This window comes from Pygocentrus nattereri, chromosome 10, assembly GCF_015220715.1.
Source record: "Pygocentrus nattereri isolate fPygNat1 chromosome 10, fPygNat1.pri, whole genome shotgun sequence".
Taxonomy (NCBI): Eukaryota; Metazoa; Chordata; class Actinopteri; order Characiformes; family Serrasalmidae; genus Pygocentrus; species Pygocentrus nattereri.
The window spans coordinates 23,506,454-23,523,138 of NC_051220.1; the positions used below are offsets into that span (position 1 = coordinate 23,506,454).

General features: G+C 38.7%; 1 protein-coding gene across 2 annotated transcripts in view; it reads left to right on the forward strand.

The window, feature by feature from the left end:
• Window positions 1-16,685, forward strand: part of stard9 (StAR-related lipid transfer (START) domain containing 9) — a 55,307-nt gene that overhangs the window by 33,594 nt on the left and 5,028 nt on the right. For both annotated transcript variants that reach the window (XM_037541878.1, XM_017694521.2), the window contains 10 exons: window positions 452-506; window positions 931-1,056; window positions 1,792-1,871; window positions 2,689-2,738; window positions 4,147-4,319; window positions 4,685-5,162; window positions 5,329-12,642; window positions 14,124-14,324; window positions 14,453-14,636; window positions 15,795-15,935. In XM_037541878.1, coding sequence (XP_037397775.1) covers window positions 452-506; window positions 931-1,056; window positions 1,792-1,871; window positions 2,689-2,738; window positions 4,147-4,319; window positions 4,685-5,162; window positions 5,329-12,642; window positions 14,124-14,324; window positions 14,453-14,636; window positions 15,795-15,935 — 8,802 coding nt within the window. The remainder of the gene's footprint in view (window positions 1-451; window positions 507-930; window positions 1,057-1,791; window positions 1,872-2,688; window positions 2,739-4,146; window positions 4,320-4,684; window positions 5,163-5,328; window positions 12,643-14,123; window positions 14,325-14,452; window positions 14,637-15,794; window positions 15,936-16,685) is intronic.

The window sequence follows — 16,685 nt, forward strand, 5'->3', positions numbered from 1 at the left end:
CTGCAGCAGGTTAATCCTACTTTGGGTTTTGCTTCTCTCTCTTTCCTTTCCTTCCCTTTCATGTTATGCATGTTTCGCAGTTTAGGCCTGGCCAAGGTTTACACAGGCTTTACTGCCTAGGCTTGGTAGATTTCTGTAAGCTCAGTGAGGGGCAGTTCTGAAGACAAAAGTGGCCTCAGGCTCTGCAGTTTCAGCATTTTTCCGTGTGTTAAAAGGTAATGCCACTGGGAGCAAGTCTGGACTTACATAAGCAAGCTTTTAGTCCCTCTCAGAAACCCTAAACAAATCCCCATGCATGCGTTTGAGGTGTGATTAGTGCCAGAGTTTAGAGCAAACAAAGACTGTAACGTTATCCTCAGAGTTGTTATGAAACACGGTTTGTTATGGGCACAGCCAACAGTGCAGTCCTCTGAAATGTTCTTATCAGCACTCAACCTTCTATGTATCACAGGAAGGGGTCACCAGAATTGGACCTCAGCACCAGAATGAGGAGGTACCTCATATAGGTACTGTTTCATTCTTATACACTACTGTTCAGACATTTATGATCACTCTTCAAAAATTGGAATCGAGGTTTTTATATAAGCAGTATAAACCAATCTAAAACCAATTTAGCTGCAGAGAAATGTGTAGTTATTGTAATATGAAAAAGATAAAAATAAGATGTGGCTATAAATGCAAAGCTGTATAACACTAAATATGAAGTTATCAAGTGTGTTGTATTATATGTGTTATATGATAATAATGTATTATGATGCTGTCTGAATTAATTAATGTAACTTCTTATGATCATTTTCTTACAACAGCCTTAAACCCCTTAAATTCCTGCTGCTGGCAGGTCCTGGGCATTTAAGAAGTTAAATAAAATTCATATATGTAGATAAAAAGGCAGTGACTTTATGTCTAATCTGTTGCACTATAATGTCTCAGTCCTGTCAGAGGGTTCAGCATGTGAAATTGAGAATCAGAATGGAGTGGTGACCCTCAGACCCCTCCCACACAGCATCTGCATGATCAACGACAGAGAGGTCACTGAAACCTGTAGACTTGCACAAGGTAAATACAATACACTCATGCTCAATCATCATTGTTCAAATCAAATCATCATTGTTGAATAAAAGCAAAATTTACCAGATGTTAAACTAAACTCCTCTGATGACTTAAATGATTTCACATACTCTACAGTTCATTACTTAATGTGACAGTACATTATTTTTGCAGCTTAATAATTTGGTGTGTTTGGGGTGTAAAGGAAAGCTGCACTATGTTAGTCATGGTAATTTGGAGACCTCTTTGGTGAAAATGTGTAATTGCCTAAAATGCGCAGGGGAACATTTTGTAATGTTGGTTGTGCTGAACTTTCTTTTAAAGCCTGTGTGTATAATACATAAAGACATACATTGTGGTCCAAAAACTCCTTCAAAATCCAACCCAGCTGTTTTAGGCTTTGTAGGGTGACTCACAGCAGCACAAACACACCTTACTTCAGCACAGTTTTTCTCTTGACTCAAAAAAAAACAAAATACTTTTACATAGTGCAGCTTTTTGAACATTTTACTTAAAATGTTTTTATATTACTTGAACAAGTAGTGTGGTATATTTACAACAGAATGCTAATAACTTTTTATTTACCTATATTTGGGATGAAACTTGAAAACACTGTATAGACATGAACAAAATGCGTTTCAATTAAAAAAATCTTTTTAGTAATGAAATTTGAATTAATATATTTTAGCTGGAAAAGCACTCTTTGTAGACTGACATATGGTTCTATTTTTTATGATCTTTAAGGTGCAGTGATAACAGTAGGAGTGCTCAAGTTCAGGTTCAATCATCCTGCAGAGGCAGCTGTGCTGAGAGAGAGGAGACGGGTACAATTACTCATTCTGTTCTGTACTTCATTATTTGTACTAGCACAGCCTTCAGCATGACAAGTCTATGGGATAGACAGCATTGTGCTTTGATGTTTTAGGCATCTAAGCAAATTTTTAAATGATTTACCACATCACAATATACATTGAATTGAACATGACTTTATTCTAAATAAACATAAAAACAATAAAAAGTAACAAGAATTTCTTGGGTCCATATTTTTCCTTGACACCTTCACAGCTACCGCAGTGACTTGATCATCATTAGCACAATTAATGAAGCACTGATTGGTCAAACCAGGAGTTGCTTTTTAATTGCATATAATACTGGGCTTCCTCAAGGAGAGGTTTGAAAATGGTTAAATAAACACACTAACATCCATAAAATCACTATTATTTATATATATATATATATATATATATATAGTTTTTCTCAGCAAATAAACACATACTACACAAATAGATTTTAAAAATGTGTCTTGGGCGCCTAACACTTTTGCACAGTACTATATATATATATATATATATATATATATATATATATATATATATATGTATGTATGTATGTGTGTGTGTGTGTGTGTGTGTGTGTGTATGTATGTATATATATATATATATATATATATATATATATATATATATATATATATATATATAAAACCTAGAAGGCATACCCTTCAGTATCAAAGACCAAAAATACATTTTTAACTTGATGCCACCTGCCAGTTATGCGCCACATCAACATGCCACTTCTTTTTTTTATTGATCAAGAAATGGAAAAGCTATACAGATCATAAAGCCAAATATTCTTTTACAGACCAGTGAAGCAGGCTTACTTTGTGACTCCTCCTTCAGCACTTTCTCAAGGTAAGATGAATTCTTACATCCAGAACATTTTTAGTAACACTCTCTTTGAAAACCATGTCTATAGAAATCTCTGAGCACATTAAAGACATGTTATAATGCATTCTTAATGCACTATAGACATGGTTATAAGTATTTATGAAATGTGTTACACATTGTGGCTGTTTTTATTATATGAAATAAGTTGTTTACTTCTTCTTCTGCATCATCTTCTTATTGTTATTATTATTTAATGTACAGTGTGAATACAATATTGAATGTAATGTCTTTGGAAGCTTCAAGCAAAGTGACAATTTCTTTATTAGGTCATTAGATTCATATTGATAAACATATGATATAACACTACTATAAGAACCTGTAAGCTGTATTTGTGAGGCATAAGTAAAGTGGGAAATATTTTAGCCTAAATGAAAGTTGATTTTTATGGTTATACTTAATAACGCTTTATGCAAGCTGGAACTGAGTTTCTTTGGTGCTGACAATATAATGTATTATGATCACTATTTATAATACATTAATTTTACAAGTTGTAATGCATAATAAACATAGTTATCATGTAAAGCATTTTTATAATTATTTACAGCAATATTTAAAATGTCGTATGAAAGCATTATAACATGTTATGAGTGTGTTTATACATTCTCATTTTCATGGTAGTCATAGAAAGTGTTATCCATTTTTGGGTTTCTTGGTATACTGTTGAGAATGTCAGCAATGATCTAGAATCAGTCATACTTTTACATATTAAGATTAAGTGACCACAGCAGGGAAATTTCACCTCTGCATTTAACCCATCTGTGAAGTGAAACACCTAGAGAGCACATGCACACTAGGGGGCAGTGAGCACACTTGACCGGAGCGTGCAGCCCTGGTGGGCAGCCCTATCCACAGCGCCTGGGGAGCAACTGGGGGTCAGGTGCTTTGGTCAAGGGCACTTCAGTCACACACTGTTGGCGCTGGGGATCCAAGCGGCGACCTTCGGGTCACAGCGCCAGCTCCCTAACCTCCAGCCAATGACTGCCCTTAAGGCACATATGTAATGTTAAGTTTTATAACATGGTGCAAGCTTGCAGTGCTAGTGACTGGAAGTGTTGGGCAAATAATGAGTTCTCTAGAGGACCATTATCTTGTTTTTAAGATTGACTCAGGGTTACTTGGTAACTGAAGGACGCTGAATGTAGGCAAGCCTCATTTACTGAGGTAGGAACTCTGTTATCTTCTTATACCAGACATTTTTTAAATAGTGTAGATTTTCAGTAGATCTTCTTTTTTCTAAAATGTCAAATAAATATGGTAGTATATTACACATATAAGTGTTATGTATTAAGAGGATATTTGTCTGTCCTGATACATAAATGTTAGGTATTTCTGTAAATCTTTAAGTTCGGTGTTTTTCTTGTTATATGTGTAGGACGGCGGAAGCTGGTGGTCTGGACCTTAGTGACAGCCCGGCTGACAGACAGCGGCTGGAAGAGCAGCAGCGTTACGTGGAGTGTCTGTGGGAAAAGATCCAGGTGGAGCAGAGACGAGCTGAGAAAGACCTCGAAAAAGAACAGGCTCATCTTCGCCAGCAGCACAGTGAGAGTGAGTAATTTTTTGTGCTATAGGCTATAGCCTCACTGAAAAGTGGAATATTGCAAATACATACAATTTTTACTGTACAGAATCACAGTGTAATGTTTACTCTTCCTTCCAATTTTTGAAATAAAGTTATGCATTACTTTTGATTTGATAATTTTTCCTTTCTTTTATCACATGAATTATAGATTTGACTGCTGCTTCAGTTAACAGATAAATTATTATATAAAATGAACACATCATCTAAAGAGCTAAGTTTAATGACATCTGAATTTTTACACGTGATCTTATGTCAAATAATTTCATTAAAATATCATCCCTGTTAATTTTTCATGTGAATAGTGAAACCACGTCTTGTCTCTTCCTTGCAGTTCAGCAGTGGATCTTGCAAGAAAAGGAACGTCTTACTGCCATCAGGGAGAGGGGAACACTGGAGTCAGGAGTGCAGACAGATGTCGTTCCGCTGTCTGTACTAGCAGGTGGTAATCGGAAAGTTCTAGTTGAGGGTGATGCAGAAACAGTGGGTCCATCACTGATCGTGGGAGTTGGGAAACAGGTGGTGCAAGAGGAGCTCCTGAAGCACCATGCGCTTCGGAGAGCCGAGAATCGCATCCGCCGCAAAAGGCTGCACTACCAGCTGGAGAGAATTGCTCGTAAGAGACACCTTTTGGAGGCAAAGCGAGAACTTCAGAGGCTAGAGAACACCCTTTCATTTAGAGTGGATGGACCCTCATCCCCCGAGTTAGGGTCCCCCTCGAAGTGCAGAGGACATCCATTGGCCTTACGAAGGCATTCGTTTTCTGCCGAACTTTTGTCTCGACTTTACCCTCAGCATACACCCATTTTTAGGTAAGTAAAGGCCATTTAAATTGGCTATCATGAGAAAAGTCCTTTATGGAGATTAAATGCTGTAAAAATATGGCTGATGTTTTAAGTAAATAAGGAAAATCATTCAGAAAATCGAAGACTCAAAGAACTTTTTTTTTTTTATATAACTTTTTTATTTACCTAACAGACAGTTTCTGAGGAGGAACAGATCATCTGAATCCACATCATCTCTCTCTGAGTTTACCTGTCCTAGGAAATGGGTGTCTGATGAATGTCTACCTGATCAAAAGACTAGAGGCCGCTCCAACACTATGCCCTCAAGATATAGTCAAGGGACCTCAAGCATGATTGATTCCTCTGAGAACCTCAAAACCTTACCAAAAGATGATGGACCATCTGGTGGAATGATTGAGAGAAAAACACTTGCGTCTAATCCTGAATCATCAGTTTGGAATCCTTCAGGAAATCATAATGCATCCTCACAGTCTGTACTGGATTCAAATAACTGTGACACAAAAAAGGTACTGCCAATAATAAAACAATCAAGTACACAGAAAAGCTTAGCCAAGGGTGGAAAGACTTTTGCCCATGGTAGAAGTAAGGGCTTAGAGACAATACGCAAAGTGCTTTCTCGATCTGTTGGCTCTGGGATAAAAACAGCCTTATCAAGGGTGTTCCGGAAGCCTCCTTTAGGATTGCGTGGTGGCCGAGGTGCCAAGTCTTCTAACAGAGCAAAAGCTCTGTTTGTTGGGGAAGGAAACAAAGATAACATTGTTGGAAACATGGAGACAAAGCAACAAAAGTGCTTTATTAAAACAACAGTGTCTTGTGAAGGTTTGGAGCATCTTACCTCAATAAAAGACAAGACACAGAAGCAGAGGCGCTGGCACAGTGTCGAGGCTCTGACCAATAAAACCAAAAAATGGGTCAGGATGCAGCAGGAGCTGACTGGATGTGTAGAAAATGATGATGAGGAGATTGATGGCTCTTCAGATTGTGACAGCCTTTTCTCAGTGGACTCGCTCTCATCAGCTTATGCCATAGCTTTGGCAGAGCAGCTTCAGCAGGAAGAGTATGAACCAAGCGAGGCAGAAAGTGAGGACAGTCAGATGTCTAAGGATTCTCTTGTCATGGAGAGTAGTCAGAAACAAATTACTGCAAAGCCCACACAGAAGGCTAGTTACTCTCTAAGTCATAGTTTCCATCCCTCATCCAGCCTTCAATCAACAATAGCTAAAGAAAAAGTACAGAAATCCAAAGACATGCCTGCAGAGGTTTTCTGGAAAATAAATGGTAATCCTAAGCCTGAAAGACAAAAGGAGTCTCAAGCAGTTAATGAGTCTTCACACATCTCTGAGCTAGTGTTTGAGTCCAGACCTTCAAGTAATGCCAGCGTAAAAGAACCAGAGAATTTACTTGCGCTTACTGATGCGTGGTCTTCCACTGATGCGGCAGATAGTCCCCGAAGCCTCAGAGTCTCAGAGGATTTGTTGAAACGAGCACTACACAAGCCTGCGGAAAGCAATAGCAGGCAAAGTACAACTAGCCTGGATCAGTCTATTACAGTGAATGAGTCTGAAGGTCAAAGATCACCTCACTCTGATTCCACAGAGGGTGAAACACTTGAGGAACAAAGTCAGGCATCTTCTGACATGGAAACAAACTTGGATTCTTTTTGGAGTGATCCCACTTCAACACTATGTTCCACACATGAGAACACCTTATTGCATGAGAGCAGTGGGCTGTTGAGTAATTGTAAAACACAGTGCACAGATGACCCTTGCACCATTGAGAAGTATATATACAAACTGTATACAAGTGCCTCTACAAACATTCATGGAAAGGATGCATCTAGTTCTAACAGTGAAGTTCCACCAGAATCAGAAGCACTGGATGGTTATGATGCTAATGTGGTCAATGCTTATTCCAAAGATAGAGAGGTCATGCCAGGCTCTTCAGGATGCTGTACAACGAATCAGACTCTCTTGTATAAGGAACGTATTGTTTCAGGTAGTGAGAGTTTATTAACGAAAAAATGTGCAACACAAGAGCACTTTACAGCGTTACAAGGAACACAATGTGCCGAAAGAGTTGATGCTGTTGAGCTTGCAAGCAGCCCTTCCAGCAGCATTAATTGTGCCTTGAAACAGAGTGAACATGACACATCTTTAGAGGTTTTCCACTGTGATGGTGCTTCCCAATCTCCATCTGTTAGAAAAATTGATAGTAACCAATCCTTCATAACTTCAACTGAGGAACTCCAGCACTCAGTAATGCAGAGGTCAGAAATACACAATGAAATTTCATGTGAATCTCAAAGAGTTGAGCATTTGTATAACCATATAGAAAAAGCTGTGGGTGATGACAAAGCCTTGCAGCATCAAGAATTGAGTGATTTTCCCTTAACAGCAAACTGTACAGAGATCTATGTTACAAGAGATACAAAAGACTGCTCTTCTGAAATGAACATAAGGTCAGAGAATTACAGTGAAGAAGTTGATGGGTCCAAACACTGTTTTGTTAAGCTGGATCATGAAGCTGTTGATGTGTCATGTAAGCGCACAGGAAAAACAAGCAAAAATTCTGATGATGTAACAACAAACAATTTAAATATTCAACAGACATGTTGTGTAGGAACCTTTGCTCCAAGTGACTCAGCTGTTATAGAGGAATATGAGGCAATGAAGGTTGACAGTTTTAGTATCGGCAGAGACACAACAGTAAAACTGTCATCAAAAGAAAAGATGTCTGTCAGTTTATCCAGTGCCTGTGAAAGGGCAGACTTACAGCAAGATTCCAAAGTACCATCTCTGGACAGAAACACTGTAAAACAAAACAACAGTAAATGTGCTCTTAGACCTGCATTTATAGCCCCTGAACAAAAGAAATCATCCAGCTATCTTGTGAATGAAAATGACATTAGGATGGATGAGTTAAAATATGATGCAGCCCGTGTTGTTGAGGTTACTGACAAAGGAATGTTTGATGACAGAAAGTGTGGAAAAATTGACCCTACGATAGAGGAGAAGATATCAGAAGTTGTGAAAGAACACCTCAACATGTCTCTGACTGTGGACAGAGGTGAAGAGGGTAATGGTGAACCAGAGACAGTTAGCAAAAGATCCCCAGCAACTAGCATCGTTGACGTTAACGTTCATGAAGCTACATTGGAAGGTTCAAAAACAGGAACTTGCAAAAGCCAGATATTTCCATTTATGTCTCCTAATGATGATAGCAAGCAAAGTTGCAGTCTCCAAGGGAAATATTTTCTCAAATGTTCTCCAATGGAGAAAGAAACTATATTACACCACCCAGAGAGTGGACTCATTAGTAATTACCCTTCTCAGTCAGTAGAGGATTGTACTGTAGACTCCAATGTCCTGCATTCTGAACTAGATAACAATCTTTATTCTTTAAATATTGGCTATCAGGATGGTATAGTTGATAAATTGGTCATTGAAAGCTGCACACCCAGTCAGATGACAGTGATGTCTGCTTATATACAGCCCTCATATACGTGTACCAAAGTCACTCCAAGTCCTGAATATGTCACCTGTCCTAACACTGCAAAAGCTAAAGAAGCTGATCACTGTGTGCTGCGGAAATTAAATCCTACATCTATCCAAAACGCATGTGATAATTCCATTCTTGCAAGTACCTCTGTAAGGATCAAAAGCTGTGAAGTTGGTCTGCCAACTTGGTCATGTCTCCCTCTTGTAGGAAGCAACTTTTCAGAGGTCTCAAGTTCACCAAAAGAAAGTTGTGTTCTTCAGGTCTTGCATCCTGTGGAGTACTGCATTGCTTCAGAAATGCACAATGAGGTTGCTAACAGTGAATCTGTTAGCAAAGGAAATATGACTTCTGAATTTAAGCAGGATATAGAAGTCAGTACTGTCTCAAAGAGTCAGGAGAATGAATGTTCGTTTAAATCAGCTGAAAATGTTCAGGCCACTGGTTCTAGGCCATTTAACAATTTAGCATGTGAAAGATCTTCTCCCTTGGAAAGAAGTGGAAATGATCATATTTGCAACACCCGAAATCGGCTTCATGGTGAGCAGGGCACAGACACTTCCTGTAACATTATTACTAGAGATGGTAGTGATAACAAACCAGTGGGGCTCATTAACAACACTTGTTCTGGAGAACTAAATAAAGAGAACAATATTTTTAATTCAAGCCAGGCACTTTTGAAATCCTGTACTTCATCACAGCCTAGCAGTGATGATCAAACGTACCAAATAACCCAAAGAGTCATGAATGGAGCTTATAACAGTTTTCGACCAGAAGATCAGTCAGTATGTGGAGTTGAGCACAAGAATTATAAAACCAATACTCTGGGACAATCTGTGGATATTCAAGGTGCAGAGACACTAAAACCTGCAAACCAAGTGCAAGCTCAAGAGTCAACCATCTGTGTTGACTTTGCAGTTTGGTCAGAAGGAAGAAACCAGACAGAAAGGAGAGAGGCAAATAAACCTGACCTCAGATTTTCAACTACGTCTGAGAAAACCAGGCCACTAAATATAACCCCAAAAGAACATCAACATAAACCTGAATCCACTGAAAAGGCTACTGGAGTGGAAGATCATGCAAGAGTAGCTGGTGCAAGATTGAATCATTGCAGCCATAATGATGACCGACAGAGATTAAAGACAAAAAAGTACAGAAGAGCCCATTTTAGAGCCCCTCTGAGTTCATCTACAGACTCTGCTGATTCATCCTTTGATGAGATTCCCAAAACCAGAGTCCATCACTGTAGCACAGTCACTCGAGCTAAACCTAGCACAGCTGCTCTTGGAAGACCAAATATGATTACTCAGAGTAGAGCAGGGAATGTTGTACCTGATGAACCACATACATCTTTATCTTCAGTTATTGGTCCTAGAGCAATAGAAAACCACTGTCTGGATGCTAGCAGTGGTGAAGAAGTCACCACAGATATAGCGGAGAAGGAGAGTCATCCCAGACAGAGACAATCACATCTCACTGCTGAAATTTCAAATTCAAATAGTCTGTTAAAGGATGAAACTGTCAGTGTAATCAGGAGCAGCTGTTCTAAACAGATTTCACATGAACATACACCAGGAAGAACACAGCTGGATAAGACTGATCCTATGCGAGAACCTACGCTGCATTTTGCTTCAAGTGACATCAACCCCTTTATTCATGCAATTAAGAGTGATGAGTTGCTGAAAGCTGTGAACAGACATCAAGCCTTTGGAAGTGCTGTCAATATTTCCAGCCAGCTGTCTCAGATAGAAGACTGTGACAAGCATATAACTAGATGTTGCAGTGTGGACAATGGCCTGAATATCCAGAACTCTCCTTTTAATTCTCATTTGAGCACTTATGCAAACCACAAAGGGCTTTCTAGCACGTTAAGCAGTGTTGAAGATTCCAGCCAGCATATTTCCACAGAGTCCCAGCTGAAGGAAGTCTGTCATACCTTGGTTTCTAGTGATAAGACATTAGCAGCTTCAAGCAGTGACTGTTACAATGATACCTCAGACTTGGGCCACAGCTCAGGCCAAGTTGATGAAATAGTTCTAGTCTACTCTTCTGAACATGAAACTCAAGAGAGATCAAGGAAATGTGACCATGGCACACAGACAATCATGTTTGATGAGGACCTAAAGAAGAAAAGTAGACACAGGAGGAGCAACACCCAGGTTCCTGTGTCCAGACAGGCACATGGAACATCCACCACATGGGCAAGTCTTCAGAATATGTCTGAACATCTCTCTGAGTTGATTCTCAATACATCTGACCTTCTGGGGAACATTCAGTGTATGAGAACAGTGGATAGGGATCTGAAATGTGAGCATCCACTAAAAACCTGTAGTAAAGTTTTAAAGGTTTACTCTGATGGACATTGTAAGAGAGATGGTTCCACCCAAACCGCTGTAGATATTGGGATCCAGACTGACGCTCCATTTCTTATGAAACAGAGCAAAGTTAGCCCCGAAAGCCCGTCTGTACAGAATCCCAAGGCTCATGAAGTTAATGTAATTGTCAAAGTGATTGGCTCAGACATTTCCAATGATTCAAACCAGGCCAGAATCAAATGCATTAGAGATCAATATGAAAACAGACAGAGCTTTGAAATTATTAAAAGTATGCCTGACCTGCGTCACAACACCTCACCTCTCTCTGAGCAGCTGAATAGAATGTTAGAAGTTTCGGCTTCAAAAGTCCTCTCTCTAGAGACCGTTGTACCAAATCAGAACTTTCTTGACCCCAAGACCTTAACTGATACCAATGTAGACCGTGCACCTATTAGGCAGTCTTCCAATTGCTTTGGAGATGCTCACAGCAAATGCACTTCTGATATGTTGGCAAGGGACAATCAGGCACATCAGATGAGACTGAAGACAAAGAATTGCCCTGACAAACAGGTATTATTTATGGACCGTGCCTCTTCACCTATTCTCACTGTGGATGTGTTGAATCGCTCCCAGAATGGGAAGGCAAAATCTGCTCAGTCCTCGTCACACCACAAGCCAACTAAAATGCACAGCCCCATTGAGCAACAAGTTTCAAGGTCCTTCAAAAATCCGCTTGAAAGAAAACAAATGTATACTGCTGAAATTAAAGCACTGGCTCAAAGTACCAGTTCTTATACATATCAGAATGAAAAGGTTTGTCAAAACCAATCAGTTTCATCTGTGTCTCTTGAAAACTTTAGTGACCTTAATTTTACAAATGGAAATGGATCTGATGTGTACTCTGAGATCATACCTTTATCTGGCAGATGCATTCAGAATGGTGGAAAGAAGCTTATTCAAGGAGTTCACGTGCAAGGACTGAGTCAGTCTGTTTTACATAGTCCTATATCTTCATGCACTTCCTCAGATAAACACAGGCAGCATGAAGATAGAAGACAAAATATATCTCAATCCTCCACACCCATCAATCAAAAGTATAGAAGCAGCATGCTAAAACATAACCTCAGACTTTCTCAAGATCCGGTGAAGTGCTGGAGTGATCGGAGTAAAAGGCATTTTCAGTACCAAGAGGAAGATGTGGCGTCACTGGCTCCAAGTGAGTGCAATACGGATATCCTGGTCAGCATAGACCCTCTCGTTGAAACCAGTCCTCTCAAAGAGGACCAGTGGGTCCCAGAAGACCTGCCAGTGCACAACAAGTTTACCAATTGGTCAGGCATCAACCAACAGTCACCAGCAAGGCTCAGTAATGACTGCAATCCAAGTATGGACAAATCTCCAGAAAGCAGTCAACCCTATTCAGCAGAGTCTAGACATAAACCACAGTCCTTGGAAGGGCCTAAAAGAAAGACAAGGGAAATTGAGAGGCTACGAAAAGAACGGGAGCAGGTACTTGCTTCTGTGCGCCTGGACATGAGTCCTCAACAATTGAGTGTCGAGCTTACAGAAGCCAAGTTACATTATGGCCTGGGGCAGACAGATACTCTTCTAAAGATGCTGCAGTCCAGCCCCAGAGAGGAGTCTGCCATCTCTGCCAAACAGCAGCTCTATGATAGGTGTGTATTTTTGTTGAATGAGTCTTACTGAGTCACTGATTAACTAATGACCATTTTTTAAATGTGCATGTGCAAATGTAGCAACACGTGACTGTGTACACTATAAAAATGTCACTTTCATGCCCGACCAACGCTACCAATGTAAGTTTATAAATAATTGAAGAAAGTGGAAACTATATATATATATATATATATATATATATATATATATATATATATATATATATATATATATATATATATATGAGACACAGCTCTTACGAAAACCTAATAACATGTTAAATAACACCAGTGAGTAACTATATATGCTCAATAGGTGCATCATGTGCTCATGAATTCATTCATGGTGTAGCAGTGGATACACCATGTCCAGAGTTATGTAGTGAATTACCAAACAAATGCATGGATGACAGCTAGTACTTCTTTACCAGCACATGATGATGATTGCGTCATCATAATTAATGATAAAAAAATAATTATTATTATTATAAAATGTAGCCTATTCAGTATTTGTGTAAGTTGATCAAATTGTCTTTGACAGGGTAATTTGATTTATTTAAACAGTAGTTTTCAACCAGTGGGCCACAGTGGCACTGCTGTTTTTTTTACCTCATTTATTAGTCACTGTGTTTACATTCGTATGAAATTTGTGTATCATGCATAAATAGTTACAAAAAATACAGCAATGAGTATCAAGTGTCATATTCTTGCTCCCCACAAAAAAGGCAAACTAAAACTGATTGAGCTTCTTTCCATTCTGGAAAAGTAAAAAGAGCAGGGAGAGTTTCACAACCTCGTTCAGAAGCTGGAGTTGTAGATACAACTCACTGTTTTAAATATTTTGAGCCCCGTTAGAGTTGCTTTTAAATATTTCGAGACATGGCCGAAATAATTTGCCGTCATCTGAAAACAATGCATGAATAAATCACGTGTCTAAGAACAGAAAATGAGCAACTATGCTCTGTGTTGCTCAGAGGTCTCTTGTATTTTAGAGGCTACTTTTACATCATTTAGAGGCTAAACAAATTTGCATCTAAACCCATTGAACCAGACCTCCTTTCACAACTTTGATTACTTCAGCGTGATGAAGTGCTTCATGCCGCACTTGGTAGCTGCCAAACAACATTAGCGGAGTTAGAAAACATTCCATTATTTATTAGTGCTTACTGTGTTGCATAATATTATAAGGTCCAGCAAAAGTGACAGGCTATATTCACCTATCATTGAGCAAAACAATCAGCCAGCTCAGAGACCCACCATGATACCAGAGTATGGAAGGAAAATGTATTATGAGGTCTGATTCATATTCACCTAAAAATATTAGGGAACACAGTTTTTGTCTGTAACCAATGAGTACTAGCAATAATAATGTCATATGTTCAGTTTTATGCAATGTTATGAAGTATTTCTGTTACTTACTGTAATAGAAATAAGATTCTGATTTCTACAGCTAAGAGTCAGTATTCTCTGTACTTCCTCAGGCACAGGAGGAGTATTGATGGTTTGAGGAAGGAGAGAGAAGCTCGTCTACAAAGCTGCCGCCGGGCTCGAAGCCTTAGCCCCAGCAAGCACCCTAACTCATCAAGTCACGAGACAGAGAAGTCTCAAAGACCCTCAGATCTGCCAAGTCGACGGAGAGAATATCTGCAGCAGCTCCGCCAAGAAGTAGTGCAGATGAGCAGGTGAATTTCTGTCTCACTCACTCACTCACTCACTCACTCACTCACTCACTCACTCACTCACTCACTCACTCACTCACTCACTCACTCACTCTTTATTTTAAATAATCAACCAAAATGTCCCTTCCCAGAGTTCCTGATCCACCAAGAAGGGAAGGTCAGTGTCCTTCTGATATTGAGCTGCTGCTGCGTGACTACGGTCGAGCACGAGAGGAAGCGAGAACAGAGATTGCCCGAGCACGAGAACGGCTTCGTGAGAGGACAGAGCAAGAGAAAAGGAGATTACAGCAACAGGCTCTTGCACAGGCTGTGAAGGTGAGTACAAAAAATGCAGCCACCCAGAGGGGGAAAAAAAAGCTGCCAAAAAAGATACGATCAAAGAAACAAAGTAAACCAATATTCTGTGAAAGAATCCAAGCCTTTTTCTGACTCATTATAATTGCAGTAACAATTTTTATTAACATGAATTAAGGTTTAATGTGTGATATTTTTATTATAATACAAAATTAATATTGACATGCTGAAAATCGAATTACTGTGGCCAGCCTTTGTTGCTTTTAATTCCTATTTTTGGAACATGTGGAGAATTAAAATTCCTCGAGTAAAATTAATTTTGGCTAGTAAGAAGTGAATTTTTACTAGTAAATGTTATTTTCACACATGTAATAATTGTTTTGTAAGATCCATTGTAAATGAAAAAATAAGATTAAAAACTAAAACTGTTTACATTAAAATCAATTCAAACATGTAACTAGAATCTTGACTTGTGTCTTTTGGTATGTACTCATCTATTTGGATTATAGGCAAAACCTAGTTTCCATCTACATGAGGTGGATTCTCAAAACACTGAATTTGATGCAGGAAGAAGAGGCTGTTTTGAGTACAGTGTCAGTTAAATCTTCCAATGTAAAATCTCAAGCAAGAAGGTAGAAGGTTTACTGTGATGCTCAGTCCAAACAGATCAAGACGTGCTTTTTAAATACAGTGGTTAATCTGTTTATTGTTGGCTATTTGCATGTGGAGCCAAACATGTCTGGAAACACTTCAGAAATGTCATTTAGTCCATGTCATCTTCCTATCTGAAAAATTACCGCCAGAGTGGTTTAGGCATTATATAGTGTTCCATTATATGTAAATGAGATAATAGCACATCTACGCCTCACAACAAGCAAGCTCTCAAGCTGGCCTGTAATCCTGCTTTATGAATGAACAAATTTTACCACAATGTTCTTAACATCATGGTACATTTGGCGGTCCTTTTATGAATCTGGCTCTTTGTTTGTTGTTGTTCTTTGTTGACCTTTTGTTCATCCTAATCCATGTTTAATATTAATGTTAATGTTGTTTTTGAGACAGTATACTGTTAAATTTAAGAAAAGCTATGGTAGTACTACATTGCGGCTATGTTAGTATTTACTATTACAGTAAATTTTTTTTCCCTACCTGGGATCAATTTTCCCGTTATACATGTAGGATGACCTGAGACGCCACACACGTTTCAGCAACAGCACCTTGTGCACTGGTTCCAATCTAAGTCTCTCCTCTGGACCTACATCTGGCTACAACAGCAGCAATGCAGCTGTACTGAAAGACAGTACCTCACCATCAATACAGGTGAGACAAAAAACCCAAAAAACAAGCAGAATACCACCAATATCACTAATAACCGATGAACAGCATTTACAAGCATGTATCATGGAAAATACATCTGTATTATTGTTTTTAAGTAAGATTTGATGTACTGTTTCAAACATGCTGTTTTAACATACTTTATGAACATGCTTTTTGGATTCCTTATGGTTGTGATGTCACAACCAAGACTTACATATGACCACCCACATTGGCTAAGCATTTTATTTCACCCATTGATGTTAACCTCTTCAATTCCTTGAGACCACCGGTGGTTCCAAAACGCACTTTGTCATATTCTTCATATTTCATAAGTGGTTGTCATATGAGAGTTGAAACTGTCTTCTTTTCTGTCAAATAGATGGGTAATGAAATTTAAACCCTTATAATAAAAGAAGCTGAACCTTTTTTTGTCTACTGAAAGTTAACCCATTTTTCACAAATCTGGGCTATAAACTATAAACAGATGTTGTCTCTTCAGTGATCTTCGCTGTAAAAAATATTATTATAAAAAAAATACAAAGTGTCTAAGATTTTTGTCTTTCAGCAGTAAATTGTAAGCATGTAGCAATATGTGTATCATCATAAAACACATTTCTGTTAATTTGAGGGGAACTTTTGAAGGAAACAAAGAAAGAAAGAAAATAAGTAATTACATTTATTTCATGCAGTTACTGAATAATTTGCCTTACAATTTGGTCATGTAAATTCAGATGGAAAAAACAAAATATACCC